Genomic DNA, 17,057 nt, shown 5'->3' on the forward strand with positions numbered 1-17,057 from the left:
ATTCGCTTTCTCCAGAGGTAGTTTCTGCAGTGACCGGTAATTTTCGGTCACTTGTTGCCAACGATCAAATTCGTAACGCGCTAGGAATGTTTGGTACGAGCGCTCATCGTGTGCACTTTGTTTCGTATAGCTGCAGTCACTTCCCCAATGTAGCTTCTCCTGAAAATAGTTATGCGCGACTCTGCAGTAATTGCGGGGACAATGGTACGGCACACCGACCACTGCCTGAGGCAAGGTAAGTAAGGTTGCCTCGTCATTTTCTTCTCGCTTCATTTGAACCGGAGGCTTCCCTCGTAATCCCTCGTATTCCTTCTCTATTTCATGCGATAACTCAGACAGCCCGTTTTATTTAAAAAACATTGGCATAGTATAGTAGTAGTAGTAGTATTAGTAGTAGTAGTAGTAGTAGTAGTAGTAGTAGTAGTAGTAGTAGTAGTAGTAGTAGTAATCGGCACTGCTTGTCGGAAAATCGGGGGCTGTGTAAAAAATCGTATCACTGTTGTTCGTGGTTCTTGTGACTGGTGACGGATTGGGGTGTGATAGGCGATGGCGAGTTAATGAAACCACTGTAATTAGTTGCTCAGGTTAAAGAAATAAAAAAGAGGAAATTCAAAATTTCGTTCAGAAGTGCTTAAGCAGTCAGTATAAAATGAAATTCACGATGATGATAATGAAAGACGTCTAGTGTGTAATTGAATAAGTAGTTATTTGAAATAATTGTAAATATGAAAGAAATGAAAAAAGGAGGTTCGAAGATGTCAAGATAGTCTGAAAAAAAAAGCTAATGCTTGATAAAGCTAATCAAGACAAACTGCAGAATTTACATGTGTAAATGATCAAATAATTGATTGAAATAATTGAAAATTTTAAGATTAGCAAAATATTATTCATAGGTGTCAATATACTCAGAATAAAATGCCAATCCATGATGATGCTAAGAAAAATTGGAATGTAATTGATCAATGACTTAATCGACAATAATTGAAAAGTATATTCAAGAAGGATGCCAACTGCTCACGATATGGAAAGGCAAAGTTCCACAAACAGAAAAATGAACATGAAAAAAATATAAAGAGCGATAAACATCGTCTGTGTGCTTGGTTGGTTGCACAACTTTTAATTCCATCGGAAATGGGCGTCCTCTTCCCCGCCCTAATATTAATAATAACAATTAACAGAGAAATATTACTGTGTATTATTATTATTATTTAGTAGTAGTAGTAGTAGTAGTAGTAGTAGTAGTAGTAGTAGTAGTAGTAGTAGTAGTAGTAGTAGTAGTAGTAGTAGTAGTAGTAGTAGTAGTAGTAGTAGTAGTATATTATAGGCTCTCTCAAGCTAGTGCCGCGTCCAACGTGACGCCCATTGAAAAAGCATGCGCCGCTATTCGCTAGGCTGCTCGGCTCCTGGGGGCGGTAGATGCTAGTCGGAACAGCCCGTTTTCTTCGTCTCTTCTGTTGCTTTGTCCCTTGCGGAGCCACCGTACCGAGCAAACCCAAATACGCCCCCCGGCACGCGTGCCGGGGAAGACGGGGAGTCGTGCGCCCGCGGATGAGAGGCTGGCAGGTAGCCCTTGGCTTGTTGCGGCCTCTTCCGTCAGATGGACGGTGTGGTGCTGGATCGCAGGGTCCGCGCTTCGCAGCTGGGTATCCCAGGCTACTCTACTTGTAATATTTTGCCCTATCCCTGGAGATTGTGGGCACTTCCAAATTATGTCATCAAGGGTCCCTCTCGCCCCACAGTGTTTGTACAGATCATTGTCCTTAGGGTCTGGTAGCGCCTGAAACGCCCAAACAACCATGGGAGCGATGCGAGTACGAAGGAACGCCTGCAGGCAGCGACAGACATCATCGTCTGTGTGCAGAAACGCTATTACGGCATACCTTTCGCAGCAGAGGTTACGCGTCCCTCTGATATTTATTTAGTTTGATTTGTGAACCCACAAAATACTGCGCTTGGAAGACATTCCTAATGGCAGAATGCAAAGCGATAATAAACATTCACAAGAAGACACTATTTAAGCTGAATGTATACACCACCCGACTTTAGTAAGTTCAGATGAGTGAGACAAGTACACAATGAAAAAATATTCTTAGCACTATTCGGTACATTGCAGATTCAACTGAAAAATATTGTGTTAAAGGTCGTATAGAATACAAGCATCAAGGGTAATTTCTTAAGACTGCGCCCATCTTTTCAGAGATACGCGCAGGACAGCATCCTCTTGGTCGCGTGCAAAAGCACGAAGCAGAAGAAGACAGCTCAGCCGAGCGCCATGTCGGATGATCGCGAAAGTCTGCCGATTGCTGGTCCTACAGGCGGTCGTCCTTCGTTCCCGAGAGCACCAATGCATGAAGCCTCTGCACCGCCAACTGTGGCGTTCAGGCAAGTGGCGCCATATAGGCGGCTCAGCGCTGAACAAATGCATGACAACTTCGAAGCCGGACCTCCTACCCACAGCTACGGGAGTGCTGCCCAGTTTTCACATCTTCCCGCGAAGGAAGCTCATAGCCTGTTGGAGTTGATATCACGGAGTGAGAAGCTCAACACTGTACAGACTATCAGGAAGCATCGACAAAGTTCCCAGCGGGGCAGCGAGAAAGCAGCATCGCTGGGAAACAGCCGAACAAGGACCGCCACATTCTCGAGCCATTCCGTGAAAATGCCCCAAAACAAATCCCGGTATACCATCCGCACTGAAACAGCTAACGTAGCGGGGCATGCTTGGCGATGTCCAGACGAAAGCACAGCGGCAAAAGCGGAGCTTCACGCCCCTTCCCATTTCTTGTCGGCGGATAGGCAGCTAAACCTCCGAATACCAAGGAGACAAACTCAGCGAGCAGAAGCACTAGCGCCATGGCCTCTGACACCATTAGGCCTGGCCCACCGAGACGAAAAGGAGGGCACAGAACAGCCCGGACAGCACACCACCGGCAATCTCTCGCATTTCAAAACACTGAGCCCACAGCTTCAGCCGGGAACCATGTTCATCGACACCTTACGCAGTCCGCAGAAGACGCATGTCGTGGTCGTTCCCACGCTGCGTGATTCGTCGCATGCTGCACCGCAGGCCGTCTATGCCCTCCCGGACATCCGGAAAGAGAACCTGATATTTCCGCCGGCAGCATCAGCGAGAAACCAATGGCAGGAAGTGCACCTCTTTGTTTCTCCCACAGCGTCGCCACCACTGCAGCAGCGTGCCGCACTTGTCCCTAAACGGAACGGCGAGAACCCCTCGCCCCTGCTTTCAATTCCGACGGAGTCGCGATCTGAGCAGGAGAGACTTGCCGAGAAGCGGAGGCTTACTCTCGTCCAGGTTTGGGCCATCTGTGGTGCGGCCTTCGGTATACTGACGATACCGCTAGGAATGTTGCTGCTGTCCTATCTCGCCACGCCAGGCGGAGGGAGGAACGCCACGCCGTTTTCCAGCATTGCCACCAAGCATGGCGGAGCACCGCTGTTCACCTTGCCCACGTGGCCAACGTGGACGATAGTGGACCCACGGGCTCTAGTTCCGGCGTTCTGTCGCCGAACATCCAGCATCGTGGATGACGTTCAGAATGTCATGCCGCAGCATTCAGAAAGTTTTGGTAACAAATCAAGTCGAAATTTCTTTTGCTTGTACAACAACTCGAGGTATCTCCGCGGTGGAACACACGACTTCTTGCCATCTAACTTGCCGCTTCCGTATTGCCAGTTCATTGTTTACTGGTCTATAGGTGTACAGTACGGAATCCCAAAGAGCCGGGCGGAAAATTTTGATAACATGTACGGCCTGAAAGTCCTGAAAGACACCATAAGAAGCAAAAACGCGACCTCTGGGATTTTGGTAGCCGTGGGCGGATATCGCGAGGACAATCCCCAGTTTTCTCTTCTGAGCAAGGATTCACGTTCCTTGTCCCGCTTCGTCGGTGGGATGATGCAGCTCGTCTTTTCACATGGTCTCGACGGCATCGCTGTCCACTGGGTGCCGGCTGAGCCAGGTTGTGAGGGTGGTGACGATGCTGGCACTCTGCTCACAATCTTGACCAGTCTCCGAAGGACTTTCGCTCTGAACACTTTCCGTGGACTCATCACTGCAATCGTGCCAGCGGACCGTAGTGCTGGGTACCCACTGGTGGCGAGCGTCATCAATGTGGTCGACTACATCTTTCTCGAAACAAACACCATAAATCCCTTGCCTCCCTTGGACTACAATGTTTGTTGGCAGCTGGCCTCGGCTATTAGTACATTCGTGCGTGGAGCCCCAGACTACGTGGGTAACGAATACAAGATATGTACTACCTTGAGCGTAGCACCGTGGAGAGCTGAAACTAACGCTCTTCCTACCTCCCGGGGACCACCTCCAGATTTACAGCTGTCAAACGAGTCCAGATACGGTGGACCTCCGGGCAGGGGAAGCATCTTCGATATGTGCTATACTTCTCCCTGCTGGCTCAGCAACACCGACATGTGTGTCGTCATTGGTGGGCAACAAGCACGACAATTCCTGCCAGCGGTGTACTTTTTCCACAGCGGCAAGACGTTTCGCGAAATATTTGAGCATGGAGTTCAAAACAGCAGTGCGAATTATTGTGCCCTGGTACTGGATTTAGATTTAGATAATTACTCACGTCATTGTGCATCGATGAAACATTTCTCTTTCCTCGCCCACCTTGATCTGTCGATAAAAGGCTCTCCGTCGCTCGGTAGAGGCACTATGTCACTGAGTAAATGCTGAACACGTTCAAAAGGAAGAATTTTTTGGAACGCGCTACGGCCTCAGCCATAAAGTGGAGGAAAATAAATGCTTGTTTTATTTTCGACGCGAGTATTTTCTGGCAAGCAGCCCCACGCGCCACTGGATTAACTCGTTTCCTTCGGACTCAAATCATAGAAAACGCAAAGTGCGATTTGTATGGGAACAATATTTTAGGTCGGCGTACTGGTGTATGTACGCGGAATATTACGCTGTATAAAATGCCTCCTATGCGTATTGGCCGGCCTGTGTACAACTGATAGCAGTAAAGACAATATTAACAGTGACTGAAAAAGGTAAACCTTCCAAAGCGTTGATCTGATGGCTAAACCAGTGGGGCAGCGTGTGAATAGAGTGCAATCATAGGTACGTCTTCGGAATGTGCAGTGGAAGCATAGATTGGCGCAATCACTCATTAGTCGGCTCACTCGGGATCACTCAGGCTCACACTCCGATCGTGATCTGAGTCGCGCATGAGTCCGGACTCGCATTGAGATCATTGCCTTATTTGTGAGTGAGTCCAGACTCATTCAGATCATAATCTGAACCATGAGTTAGTTCGGACTCGAACTCAGATCATGATCTGAAAAGTGCGGGAGTCCATACTCACATTGAAATAATTATCGTAGTGGTAAGTGAGTCTGGACTCACATTCAGATTATGATCTGCGTCGTGAGTCCAGAGTCGTATCCAGGTCATAAGAGTCGCGGGGGTGAGGCCTGAGTCAAATTCCATTCAGATCTTGATGTGATCTCAGTCGTGAGTGTTATTTCAGACTCATGTTTCTATATGAGTTTTGACTGACATTCAGTTCATAATCTAATTCATGGTGAGTCCTGCCTAGGAAGTTCCTCTGAATCAGATGTATTCTTGGTCAGAAGATTACCAATCATATCGTTATGGATTGTGAAATACAAAGTGACTCGGAACGCGGATTACCTGTGCACTTTATTACTGAAAAAAAAAAAAAAAGATTCTGGACGGATGTAAGACCAGTTTCCCTCTTTTGCTGGTAAGTAATTATTTTGGTTCGTTATCACAGCATTTGTTCTTGTTGGCGTGCTCTTTTAGGGTGGCCCTAACTCTTCCTTTTGGTCTTAGAACGTTTCACGAATGGCTTCACGGTATAGCTACACCTTGGTCCAGAATGATCCTAATAAGCCAGGCTATGCAAAGCTAGTAATGGTATCAGGGAAAAAACTATTAGTGCCCTCTGTCTGCCGTATATTTAACATTTTTGAGGTGAAAGCCTTCGATGGCTCATACTGTCGTTCTCCAGAAGGTGCCACAGTTTCGCCCGCCTTCCAAACATGGGCATAACGCGGATACCTGAACCGCACCGTGCCGTAGAAGGAAGGAGGCAGGTGCAAGTGAAAGTGAAAAGGGAGAATGAAGAGCCATATGAAGAAATGTGACATATACTGTGCCTTTTCGTTCCTATAAACCAACACAATGTCAAAGTGGTACTGTTGCTATGCGGCTCTGGTGTTCACAGAAAACAGCGGTTTCTAGGCAACAGCGCAAGAAGCAGTACGAGTACGGCCAGCGCCATCTGAATGGCACGACGCGGCCAACGCCACAGCGAAAATGCGACAGCTGTCATTGTAGCTCTCGCTACAAAATGATTGGTTCACATGGTTCACATCAAAGGTTCTATACTTGTGAAAGGGAAGGCGCAGCATCTGTGGCACTTGTTTCGTGGACACATCAACCACTCTGTTCAGGAAGAGAGGAAGATGGGAGTGAAAGTGCAAAGAGCTGTGCCATTCTAGATGGCGCTGTTGTTGTGGCTGTAGGAAGAAGGAAAATTAAAGAACCCTAGGTGGTCGAAATTTCCAGAGTCCTCCTCTACGGCGTCTCGCATAGCCCGAGTCGCTTTGGGATGTTAAACCCCACACATTAAACCAAGAAGGAAAAGGAAATACACGAGCCTGTTACTGGCTCTGTTGCTGAGCCACCTCCGCTGCCTCATGCAGACAAGAAACTCTATGATGCAGACAGAAGAGAGAAAGTAAAGAAAGAAAAAGAAGAGGGACCGAAAGACGCGCGCCGCAACAGCCGTCGTCCATCACCTAAGCGGTGGCGGGTGCAAAGACGGCCTGCAACAGATAAAATTCGTCGGCTGGCTAGCCGCCGCCGCAAGTGGCGTTGACCTACCGTCCCAGCCAGTAGCAGGCTCGTACATTTTCTTTTCTTTCTTCCTACAGCCACAACAACAACAACAACAACAACAACAACAACAACAACAACAACAACAACAACAACAACAACAACAACAACAACAACAACAACAACAGCCCCGTAGGGCCAGGAACAGCCACCCGCCACCACCTCCGCCCCTCCATGGCGCTGTCTGTGCGCGAGATGTGTCATATTTCGTGAGATTCTGCGAGATCTATTATTGCCCAGCGTTCCTGGCTTCTGAAATACTACACTTGAACACTTGAAATCCTACACTTGAATCCAATGAACGCCACACGACACAACTAGATGGTGTACCGTCCAAACACGCCGCGGAAAGTATGACATATACTGCACCTTTCCTTTACTGTAAACCAATTAGAATTATATGTAGCACTGCAATGACCGCCGATAATATGTATACAATGAGAAGCAAGTCATGGGAGATGAAGGATAGGCTTTCAACATTCTCCTCTTTAGCGACAACTAAGACAGCCACTAAAATTTTAAAGTAACGCTCATTAATGATAGTAATAATAATTGGTTCACAGGAAAGGAAAGGCGCAGTATCTGTCACACTTGCTCTGTGGACACCTGAACCGCACCGTAAGGGAATCAAAAAACCAAAAATCTACTTCGATAAGTTTGTCTTTCATTTGTTTCTGTGGGCCATAATTCTGCCTGATACCCTCTTGCGTTTAGCGGTTTCCAAAATAATCTGCTTTCTAAGGATATTTGCTAATTTTACAATGTGTTCCACGATGCTCATAGTTATTCTGCACCAAATGGCGACATCCACGGTGCACTGTGAACTCCGAAAACCAATTTAAAATACTTTGGGTCCACATATTCTTATGGATACTAAGCCTTCTTTTCATCCTCAGACGGCTCAGCCTGCGGCAGTAGAGCGACACCGTCTAGCTTACATCACTGATCGGTTTTGGTCCGTAAGTATAGAGCATGGTCGAGAAATTGGAAAATGAAAGCGGTATGGACATCTTGAGTGCTTTTTCTCAAAGCTTAGGAATCGTGGCTCTTGCTGTGTTCTCGACGTGCAAATGTAAGATGACATAATTGTATCGAGAAGAAAGGATTGCGCTAGTCACTAACTGTTTCGTGGAAACCAGTCTTGCCTGTTTCGAACACTGCCTCTGCCATAATTAGGGCATTTCCTATAGAAACCTCAACACTTCCAATTCTTACACACAGAATTCTGCATCGCCCTGCCAAGCAATATGCAAGCATCAACGCCTATCAGTGCCGCAAAATGATAAGAGCAACAAGCTTTCTTAATGTTATTGCAGGTATTTTCTATAGCGACTTTTCGATTGCGCAGTCAATACAGTGACTCGTGCAGCTATCAGAAGGCAGATTCTTTACGTAGTCAAATTTTGATCGACGGCGGGTGCATTGGCGCTTGCCGTATCGATTTAGCCAAAGCTGACTGTTGAGGTGAGTGGATCGTGTATTCAAAATATTGTTTTTATTTTAATTATTTGTTTAGCCTAATTTTCTTTTTGATATTATAAAGACACGCCTCATTCTAGACTGCATCGAAATCATTTCACAATATTGTGATTGGTATCGTACCATACCAGGTCACCTTTGTTATGCCTTTTTATTAATTTAGTAATGTAAGAAGCAATATCTAACACTCCCTTTGCCGCTGCTTCATTCAATCTTGCATTGCCGCGCGTGGTCATATTTAGCTATTTAAAGAGTGATTTATACTTTCCTTTATTAGGATCCAGCAGACTTTATTGAGGCTTTCAGTGCAAGTTTTTGAAATAGGAGTTGAAGTCAACGAAAGAGAGAGAAGGAGAGGGAGAGAGAAAAATTTACTGTCGGGAGTAGTTTTACTGGGTTTCAGTGGAAGAGCCAAGTGGCCGTTAGCTGCAGGTGGCTTGCGGCGACTTCTTCACTGCGGTTTACGGCGCCTAATTGTATATCGGGGCTCTCGTTACGCACCACTTCCTCCCAGGATTAGAGTGAGGAAGATTTTATGAGAGCCTTGGGAGGCGAGTCCTCTGAGCAGTCCCACAGGATATGATTAAGGTCGGCTTTCTCTCCGCACTTAGTGCAGGATGAGCTTATGCTGTCCGGAAAATGTGTGCGTGAACCACAGGGTTGGGGAAGAAGTTCATTTGTAGTTTCCTCCAAACAATTTCTTGTTGTCTTGTTAGTGATTTGTGGGATGGTGGGCACACTCTCCTAGAGAGGTTGAAGTGTTGTCTAAGGTCGCTGTAGGAGAGCAATCCTTCCATTCCAAGTTCCTCGGCATTAGGTGTCACCGCTCGGCCGACAAAACCTCGAGCGTGTTGATGAGCAGCCTCGTTGCCTGGGTTCCCTGAGTGGGCGGGTGTCTATACGAGTTCTATCTCTCTGTCGGGTCTGGTATCCGCGAGGATGTTTCTGGCAGTATTTGATATTCTGCCACGCGAGAAGTTACATATGGCAGGCTTTGAATTGCTGACAATTATGTCCGCATCTGTTGTAGCGATGGCTAAAGCGATTGCGGCTTCTTCCGCCTGGTCCGAGTAGAAACATCCGGAAATACTGTAACCTTAACATGTGAGGAAGCCGAATAGCGAGGTGGTGAAGGATACTTACGATGTTGCCCACTAAGCGGCTATATTTACTTCGGCCTGGGGTTGAATCCAACTTGGGGCGAGTTGTTTGAGCGAAATGCAAGAACGCGGATAATAAATTTTCTGTTATAAATTATATGAAAGGCATGTTTTAGTGGTGTTTTTGTTAAGCTCTAAAGATTGCTATTTGTTATATGCACGTGTGCACTAGGTCATTTTAAACTGTTCCCACTACCTGATGTATTCCACTTATTCCACTTTAGCAGCTACAGCCCATATTTAAGTTAGTCTATGTTTCTCAATTTTTTTTATGAGAAGTAACTTTTAGAGTGGTTCTGGTTTTGGGACAATTTCGTTCCGCAGACGTTGCACTGTGCGTGGGCAAATCATTCCCACTTGTTGTGCTCACGACCGGTTACGTTCTGTAAGTAGTGATTATAAAGAAGAATGCGTATTGCTTCTGAGTGATATTTATTACGTTTCTTCCATTTCGCTTTATTGTGATCAAATGCCATGAAATTATTTCGCGGTTATTTTCCTTAGATTTCAGTCTCGAATGTGCTTATTTTAAACTCTGTATTTAGTGCACGTATCTCTATCGTATAGGGCGACGCCTTGTCCACAAATCTCAGCATGCTTTCTCAAGCACTCTTCATTGACTGAGTCCTTGGCTTCATCCAACGCCCAAAGCATGCAATCTGGAAAGAAGTTGTAATTAAAACAAGTTGTAATTTGACAAATGGTAACTACAAATCGTCTTCAGTCATTATTAATTATCATTATTAGTCATTAACATTAGTCACTAACTATCGATGTCTATCTATAACCTTAATTCGTTACCTGTCAGCATCAGGTGTTTTCATTTTTAATCTCCCTCCTCACACGTCCGCTATTCGCGAGTTACACATCAGCTCACAGATTACGCGCACAGATCCCACGCAGATTTTCGCCCCGTGAGCCTCTAGGGAAGCTTTCGTCTTAAAATAATAGATTATGACCCTTACGGTGCCCGCGGAAGTTGACTTCCATGACGGCGCAACTCTTGAAGTCCGTGTAGGGGTAGCTCACAACGTCGGGGTGAATGGTGTCTGCGAAATATGGAAAACCACATTTTTGAGTAAAGCCTTGGTTCCATAATCTACACACCACTTAAGGATATACGATTTGGTGGTGAAATCTTATGCAGAAAAATATTCTTTCTGTTAACGCGCGTTGGAGCCAGAGCCGCTATCAGAACTCTAAATTGGTCGGAATCGCAAGTGCTTGCCTGATACTGATAGCTTGGCTGCTGGACAGGGAGCAGTGTTCTAGATTATTTTATCTGTTCATAACGTGTTTTAGCAATAATTTTTCCATACAACTGACAGACAAGTGATCTTGTATAAGTTTAGTTCGACAAAAGTCAGGAATCCACATGCACAAGAGTTTAGACAAGATCTTGTTTGTACAGCTGGTCGCCGTCACGGACAAGCCTACTGCCGAATTTCGGTTTTCACTAAATTTATCAGCGCATATACGGGAATAATCGTGCAACACGCTGAGGTGACTCTATGGTTATGACACTCGGTTGCTAAGGAGAGGGAACTCGGGCTCAAACCTGACTCCAGAAGTTTCGACCCCGTGGGGTTGTTTAACATGCGCTAACATCACATATAGTGCACGGGAGCCTTGCTTTATGCCTCCATCCAAACTTGGCGGTAGCTTTTAAATGAGGGGAAACCTAAATGCACCCTTGTACTCTGCGGTGTCATTTCACGTTAAAGAGCCCTAGGTTGTTGAAATCATCCTTGATTTTTTTTTGTGTGTGTGTTGAGCTTTGGGGCTTCTAACGGCATAATTTAAAATTTGAACGTTGTACACTTCATATTCAAGACTGTATAATTGGAACTGAAGCCATGAAAGAGATTTGAGTGAAGAATTACTAGACAAGGCCTGCTTGAGATGTACGTGCCTTCGCTTGTAAACACTTGAATATTTCTAAAATAATATTTACGCTAAGGAAACCATCGACCTGTCTGAGAGATATATGGAGGGAGATGTGAGCTCACAAAGCTGCATTTATTGGAGGTGTTTTTGTGTTTTAGTATGCATCTGCGTTGCCTGAAAGTTGCATAATAATTAAGTGAGTGCGCATGTTGAACTGTTTTCACACTTTTGCCTCATAATTAATTACAAGTGACACGATTAATCCATATTTCGTTTCCCAAGAGCATCTACTCTATGCTTAGCTTTTTTTTAGTGCGTGGTACAGCGCTCCACCAGCTTGTAATGTAGCATTTTGTGTATTGTGGTTCTGAAAATCTGCTTTGCCCAGCCGAAATGCAACAGGTCCGGGTTGTACGTTCTTTCAACGCCTAGCTGAAGTTTCGGGCTTCGAGTGAATTATATAGCTGCGTGAGTTGCGCATTTAGTGGCTGTCTCATTGTGCCAGTTTAATATGCGGTACAAATTTCTCTAGAAAAAGGAATGGCTGAAGCCTTCTGATTGTATATTGACGAAATTACGCTATTCTGTCGACTGCCGCGTCTTGCGCAATTTAATTGAGTACGTTTCTTCAGTAAAAGCTTTCACAGATAAACGCCTTGAATGTCTACAACGTGTCTTGTTCATGAGTTGTTGGGAATCTTACACGGATGCATTTCTCAGTAAAAAAAAAAAAATGTAGGCATTTGCTTCGCGCGCCAACTGAATTTCTGTAAAAAAAAGTGCAATGTGAACAGTAAACTTACAAGGTCACAGAGAGGTGGAGTCCCTTACCTGAGTTCACAACGACTCGAGCAGTGTTCGGGCTGTCACCTGGCACATACTGGAATGTAGCATTTTTCCTGCAGGCAAGTACAACTTGTAAAATACGCTCTGATCAGGCGCATGGACCTGTACTGCGCGATACAGGGTATTGCCACGTATTCGAGCAAATTTTGTAGAAAGAGTGCAAGCCATCAACTTTGTAAATAAAAAAGGCATGCACGTCTGCAGAGAAGTGAGAACGGTATTTTTTATTTTTATCAGCAAGGGTGCTCAAAACAGAATCCAAGCGCGCTTTTAATTCAGAACCGACAAGAACGATGTACTTGCACTGATAAGGCTAGTATAATGATGAGGAGGCACCACAATAACCGCAGCGTTCATTGCTGCTCGCTGTGTCATAAATGACCATCATTCTTTTAGCGTACGTTAGAGTGCCATACTCGGAAGTTCAGTAGTATTAAATCGCAACTGAACAGATTTGAGTACTCGAGTCTTTCGTGTTGTATTCTGCGGACTGCCCAGCCTTTGAATAGTATACCGCCGATCTGCTCTTACTTTTTGGCTATTAAGTTTCATTTCTCTGCTTGTTTTGTGCAGACGTTTGCGCTTGGATTGCTGATAATGGGATGCTGAATAATAAGTTTGTTTTCATCTTAGCGACCATTCCTCTGGTACCAGAGGTCGAAGGCAGTCTTGAAGTGAAGATACCTTATTACCACTGCTCAGAAGACGCAGGCACCTCCACGTGCAGTATCTTCATGTGCACTGTAGTCTCCTTGCATTCGACTTTGTGCTCCTCCCCCCCCCCCCCCCCCCCCCCCCCCCCCCATCCGGCTTTCCTCGTGTCGGTCAGTTCAGTTCAGGCGTTCAGTCGTGTCCGACTCTTCGTGACCCTATGGACCATGTCACGCCACGCTTTCCGGTCTCTCACTAAGGCTTGAAGCATGGGCTACATGAAGAGCTAACAATGGTAACCCACAGATTACAGTACAGAAGAGAACGAAAAAAAAAAAACGAAGACAATGTAAAACAAGTCATGTACTATAGCTTCTGATTTATTTTCCTTTAATCTGCGCAGCTCTTTGCTTCGAAAATAAATGGCAACTCGCCCACTACGCCATGATGTAACGGGGTGATGTTCCACGTTTGGAAACTCCTCTTTCGGATCAAAGTTAATGGTCATGAAAACGCCAACAAGTCGTCAAAATAGCAGCTGAGTGTGAAACTGGAAAGGTGTTTCAAGACATGAAACAACCGAAGTTTAAACAAGATGGCTGATAAAAAATGTTTTAGTGCTAGCTGACCGACACGAGTTTCACAATTCAAACTCGTGTCGGTCAGCTAGCACTAAAACATTTTTTATCAGCCATCTTGTTTAAACTTCGGTTGTTTCATGTCTTGAAACACCTTTCCAGTTTCACACTCAGCTGCTATTTTGACGACTTGTTGGCGTTTTCATGACCATTAACTTTGATCCGAAAGAGGAGTTTCCAAACGTGGAACATCACCCCGTTACATCATGGCGTAGTGGGCGAGTTGCCATTTATTTTCGAAGCAAAGAGCTGCGCAGATTAAAGGAAAATAAATCAGAAGCTATAGTACATGACTTGTTTTACATTGTCTTCGTTTTTTTTTTCGTTCTCTTCTGTACTGTAATCTGTGGGTTACCATTGTTAGCTCTTCATGTAGCCCATGCTTCAAGCCTATACTCGAGAACACTTTTTTCTTGGCAATAGGCGCGAAGGTAGGGAGGCGGGGCGTCTTTAAACGTGTCATTCCGCCATGCAGTTCTACCGCGCGGGTTTCCGTTTGCATAGACTTTGCAGATCATTTCCTTCGTTTGCTTCGACAGCCAGAGCTTCTTCAACCTGACTCGAATCTTGTCCGGTGAAAACGCTTCCTGCTATTGCGGAGTGGACGACCAGAACAACCGGAACGACCCGAGCAGGCAGCTGTCGCCATCTTGCCTGCAAAGTCAGGGCGTCTGAAAAACCCGCGACAGACATCAGACGAGAAAACCCATATGGAACCAAGAAAAGTGTTTTAGGTATAACAGCTTCATCTCAGAAAATCAGTTCCGTGATAAAAAATGTACCGTAAATAACTAGCGCTACGACTTCAATTTGTTTTTGCAGAGATTGATCATGTAACTAGAGACTATATTCAGCTGCGCGGGAAGATGATGCGTTTCGGCTCCATAGCTTTGGCTCCATTGCCAAGAAAAACTGTCCCCGAGTATAGTGGTTTCACCTTTAGTACATCTCGGCGATACCACATATCAATTATAATACGTGAAATTCCTTACCTCTTCTCGCCTTCTCCTGCATTGAGCGACCACACATACGTGGCCGACGAGGCCTTCGCGTCGAAATTGGAGCGCTTTGCAGTGAGACACTTGAACGCGGGGTCTTCATTTGTGTCCCTGATGGCCACAGCATATTCAACCGCTGCCATCATCTGCGAAAGACGACAGATGTAACAAAAGAGTGAACCTATGAGAAAAAATGGCGCGTGACTCGTTTCAGGCCCCTTTTTGTGAGTTTTTTGTTTTGCAAGATCAAATTGTATTGCACATCTCATGCAAAAGAATGCGTTCCCAGTTTATCTTATGCTTCTTGAATGTTACGCTTAGTAGCCGTCTATAAGCACCAGTCTTAATAGAATCAGAGAAGAAGCCATGTGACCCGCAAAAAGAACCACACACACACAAATAATTTATTGTCCAGCTTATGATGATCGTCACGCGCTCATGCTGTTGTAAGCTTAGGTTGTTGGCGTCAACTGGCGATATTAGCCTTGAACATTCTTTCGACAATGACAATTAAGGTCTATAACTCTGGCATAGGTACTCCCTATTAAAATAGCGGTGAAGTAATAAAAGCTGCTGTGGTAGGGAAGCTTGCTTGTCGGCTCATTGCAATCTGTGCTAAATAGCGCAACATCTTCTGTTATTGTACAAAGCCGGGTTCAGATAAAAAATACACTGAATATTTGGTCATGCGTTCTTTCCATGACTAGACTGCGAACGCCGAAGGCAGTGGTTCCTGTCGATAAATATTCACTCTCAACATTTTGAAAAACGTGCGGCCCATAGATTGTCTCAAATATTCAAACGAAACCAGGAACGACACTTCTGCACTGAACATTCTCCTCGCCTTAGAATATTTCGCTTTTTGTCAGCACATGACATGAGAAGAAAATAAGAACAAACAAAGGGGCAACGAAAGATCACCCTTACCTCTAAAGCATCTGGAGTGTCTGCTTGGACGTCGTTTCCCGCAGGAGAGGCGTTCGTCGGCGCAGAGCTAAGGAGAATGGCGCCCACAGCCACGAGAAGAAATCGTCCAAGCGAAGACATTGTTGCGACTGAGACGATGCCGGGAGAGCAGACTGCAGCGAAACTCCTCGAAGGTTTCCTTGCTTCGCATCTACGTTAAAGTTCCCGGGATGCTCCGTATCGATCCGTCGCACTGCATTTGTCGTCTTGCTAAGGATGCACACTCTCAGCGGTGTAACCACAAGTTCCGGGAAACGAATTTAACTTATCGAGGCCGGGAGGTGTTCCAATGAGAGCTCGTCCGCAAGCCTATGCTGCTCAGGCAGATTACAGGTGGTATCGTAAGCAAAAATAAAGAATCTGGCGCAACCTGAAGTGTTCACCGACGGATCTCGTAGTTGCAAGTACTCGCGCTTGTAAAACGGGCGAAAGTCAGCAAATGTGAAAAGCTCAGGCAGTCCTTTACCAAAAGCAGCAGAGAATGGCAGGTCAGCCTAACGTGATTAATGAGCTTTGCAATTAAATTTGGAACGGGCTCTGTACAAAATAACCTAGATGTAGGTTTAACGTGAAAACTATTACATTCAGTCGATCGGTGAATGATATAATCCCAGTGCAGTTGTATGCAATTCAATCCATTTCAATCCAATACAGCGGCGAGTTGCAACGAGCCTAATACGGTTGCCAGCACAATGAATAAAAATTTTAGCACCCTGAAGGGAGGAAAAACTGAATTGAGAGAAATTTATTGCATAGCGAAAAGGTACAGCGCTAAAGGGATTGGTGCTACATTTTCAAGGTTGTATGTTATCAGATTCACTAAAGCTCATTTTATGCCAAGAAGCGGAGGGGGATATTTTGTGAAAGAAGTTGAGAAAAAGTAATTTGTGCGCCTACTCCATCCTCCCTATAACGCTATTGTGTGAAATATTCTATTTTTACCGCGATATGAATAAGATACTTATTACTGGTAATGATGTTGACTAATGATCAAATATTAGGTATTATCTTTGCGGGTGCAGACAAGTGAAAGCCTAGAACGTCTAGTAGATATAAAGAGCGCATTTTTGATATAACGAACTTGATCAATTTGAAAACTGGTTTCTTCGAATTGACTGCGTTAGCCCTGGCACCAATGACTGTTTTAAACGTCTGCCCCTCCCCCTTATCTTGAACTCTGCCAACCTTTAAACATTTGCCTTGCCTATTATCATCAAATTTTCTAAAGATGACGGCAATACTTGAAGTGTTATTCGTTTTATGAATTCTGTCGCTGATACAGTTAGAAGCAGCGAACTCAGTGACCGCTCTTGCGAACTCAATTTCACGCGATAACAACCAGATTTTGTTTAGCCTTGTGTGATGAAAACTTAGCCCCCCCTCCCCCGCTGATGATTCTGCTTTGGCTCATTACTGTTGTAAGACTGGCGTTCCTGCTTCATGCCATTTAGCCTCGCTATATCAGATGTTCATACAGACAGAAAACGTTTTTGAGACTGGATAAAGATGCATGCGACTTACTTGGCAA

The 17,057-nt window shown here is 45.1% G+C and overlaps 1 protein-coding gene across 2 annotated transcripts; it reads right to left on the reverse strand.

Moving 5' to 3' along the window:
* Window positions 1-9,958: 9,958 nt before the first annotated feature.
* On the reverse strand, window positions 9,959-15,737 carry LOC146207976 (uncharacterized). Of its 2 annotated transcripts, XM_084591688.1 has the most exons (5): window positions 15,491-15,733; window positions 14,558-14,709; window positions 12,262-12,329; window positions 10,509-10,592; window positions 9,959-10,202 (listed from the first exon to the last, which is right to left on the reverse strand). In XM_084591688.1, the coding sequence occupies exons 1-5, from the start codon at window positions 15,608-15,610 to the stop codon at window positions 10,072-10,074; spliced, it is 555 nt and encodes a 184-aa protein (XP_084447814.1). In that variant the 5' UTR covers window positions 15,611-15,733; the 3' UTR covers window positions 9,959-10,071. The 2 variants fall into 2 exon arrangements, with proteins under 2 accessions (XP_084447814.1, XP_084447815.1); XM_084591689.1 differs by lacking the exon at window positions 10,509-10,592 and having other exon boundaries at window positions 15,491-15,737.
* Window positions 15,738-17,057: the final 1,320 nt, after the last annotated feature.

This window comes from Amblyomma maculatum, chromosome 1, assembly GCF_055883805.1.
Source record: "Amblyomma maculatum isolate TAMU_Amacu chromosome 1, ASM5588380v1, whole genome shotgun sequence".
Classification (NCBI taxonomy): domain Eukaryota; kingdom Metazoa; phylum Arthropoda; class Arachnida; order Ixodida; family Ixodidae; genus Amblyomma; species Amblyomma maculatum.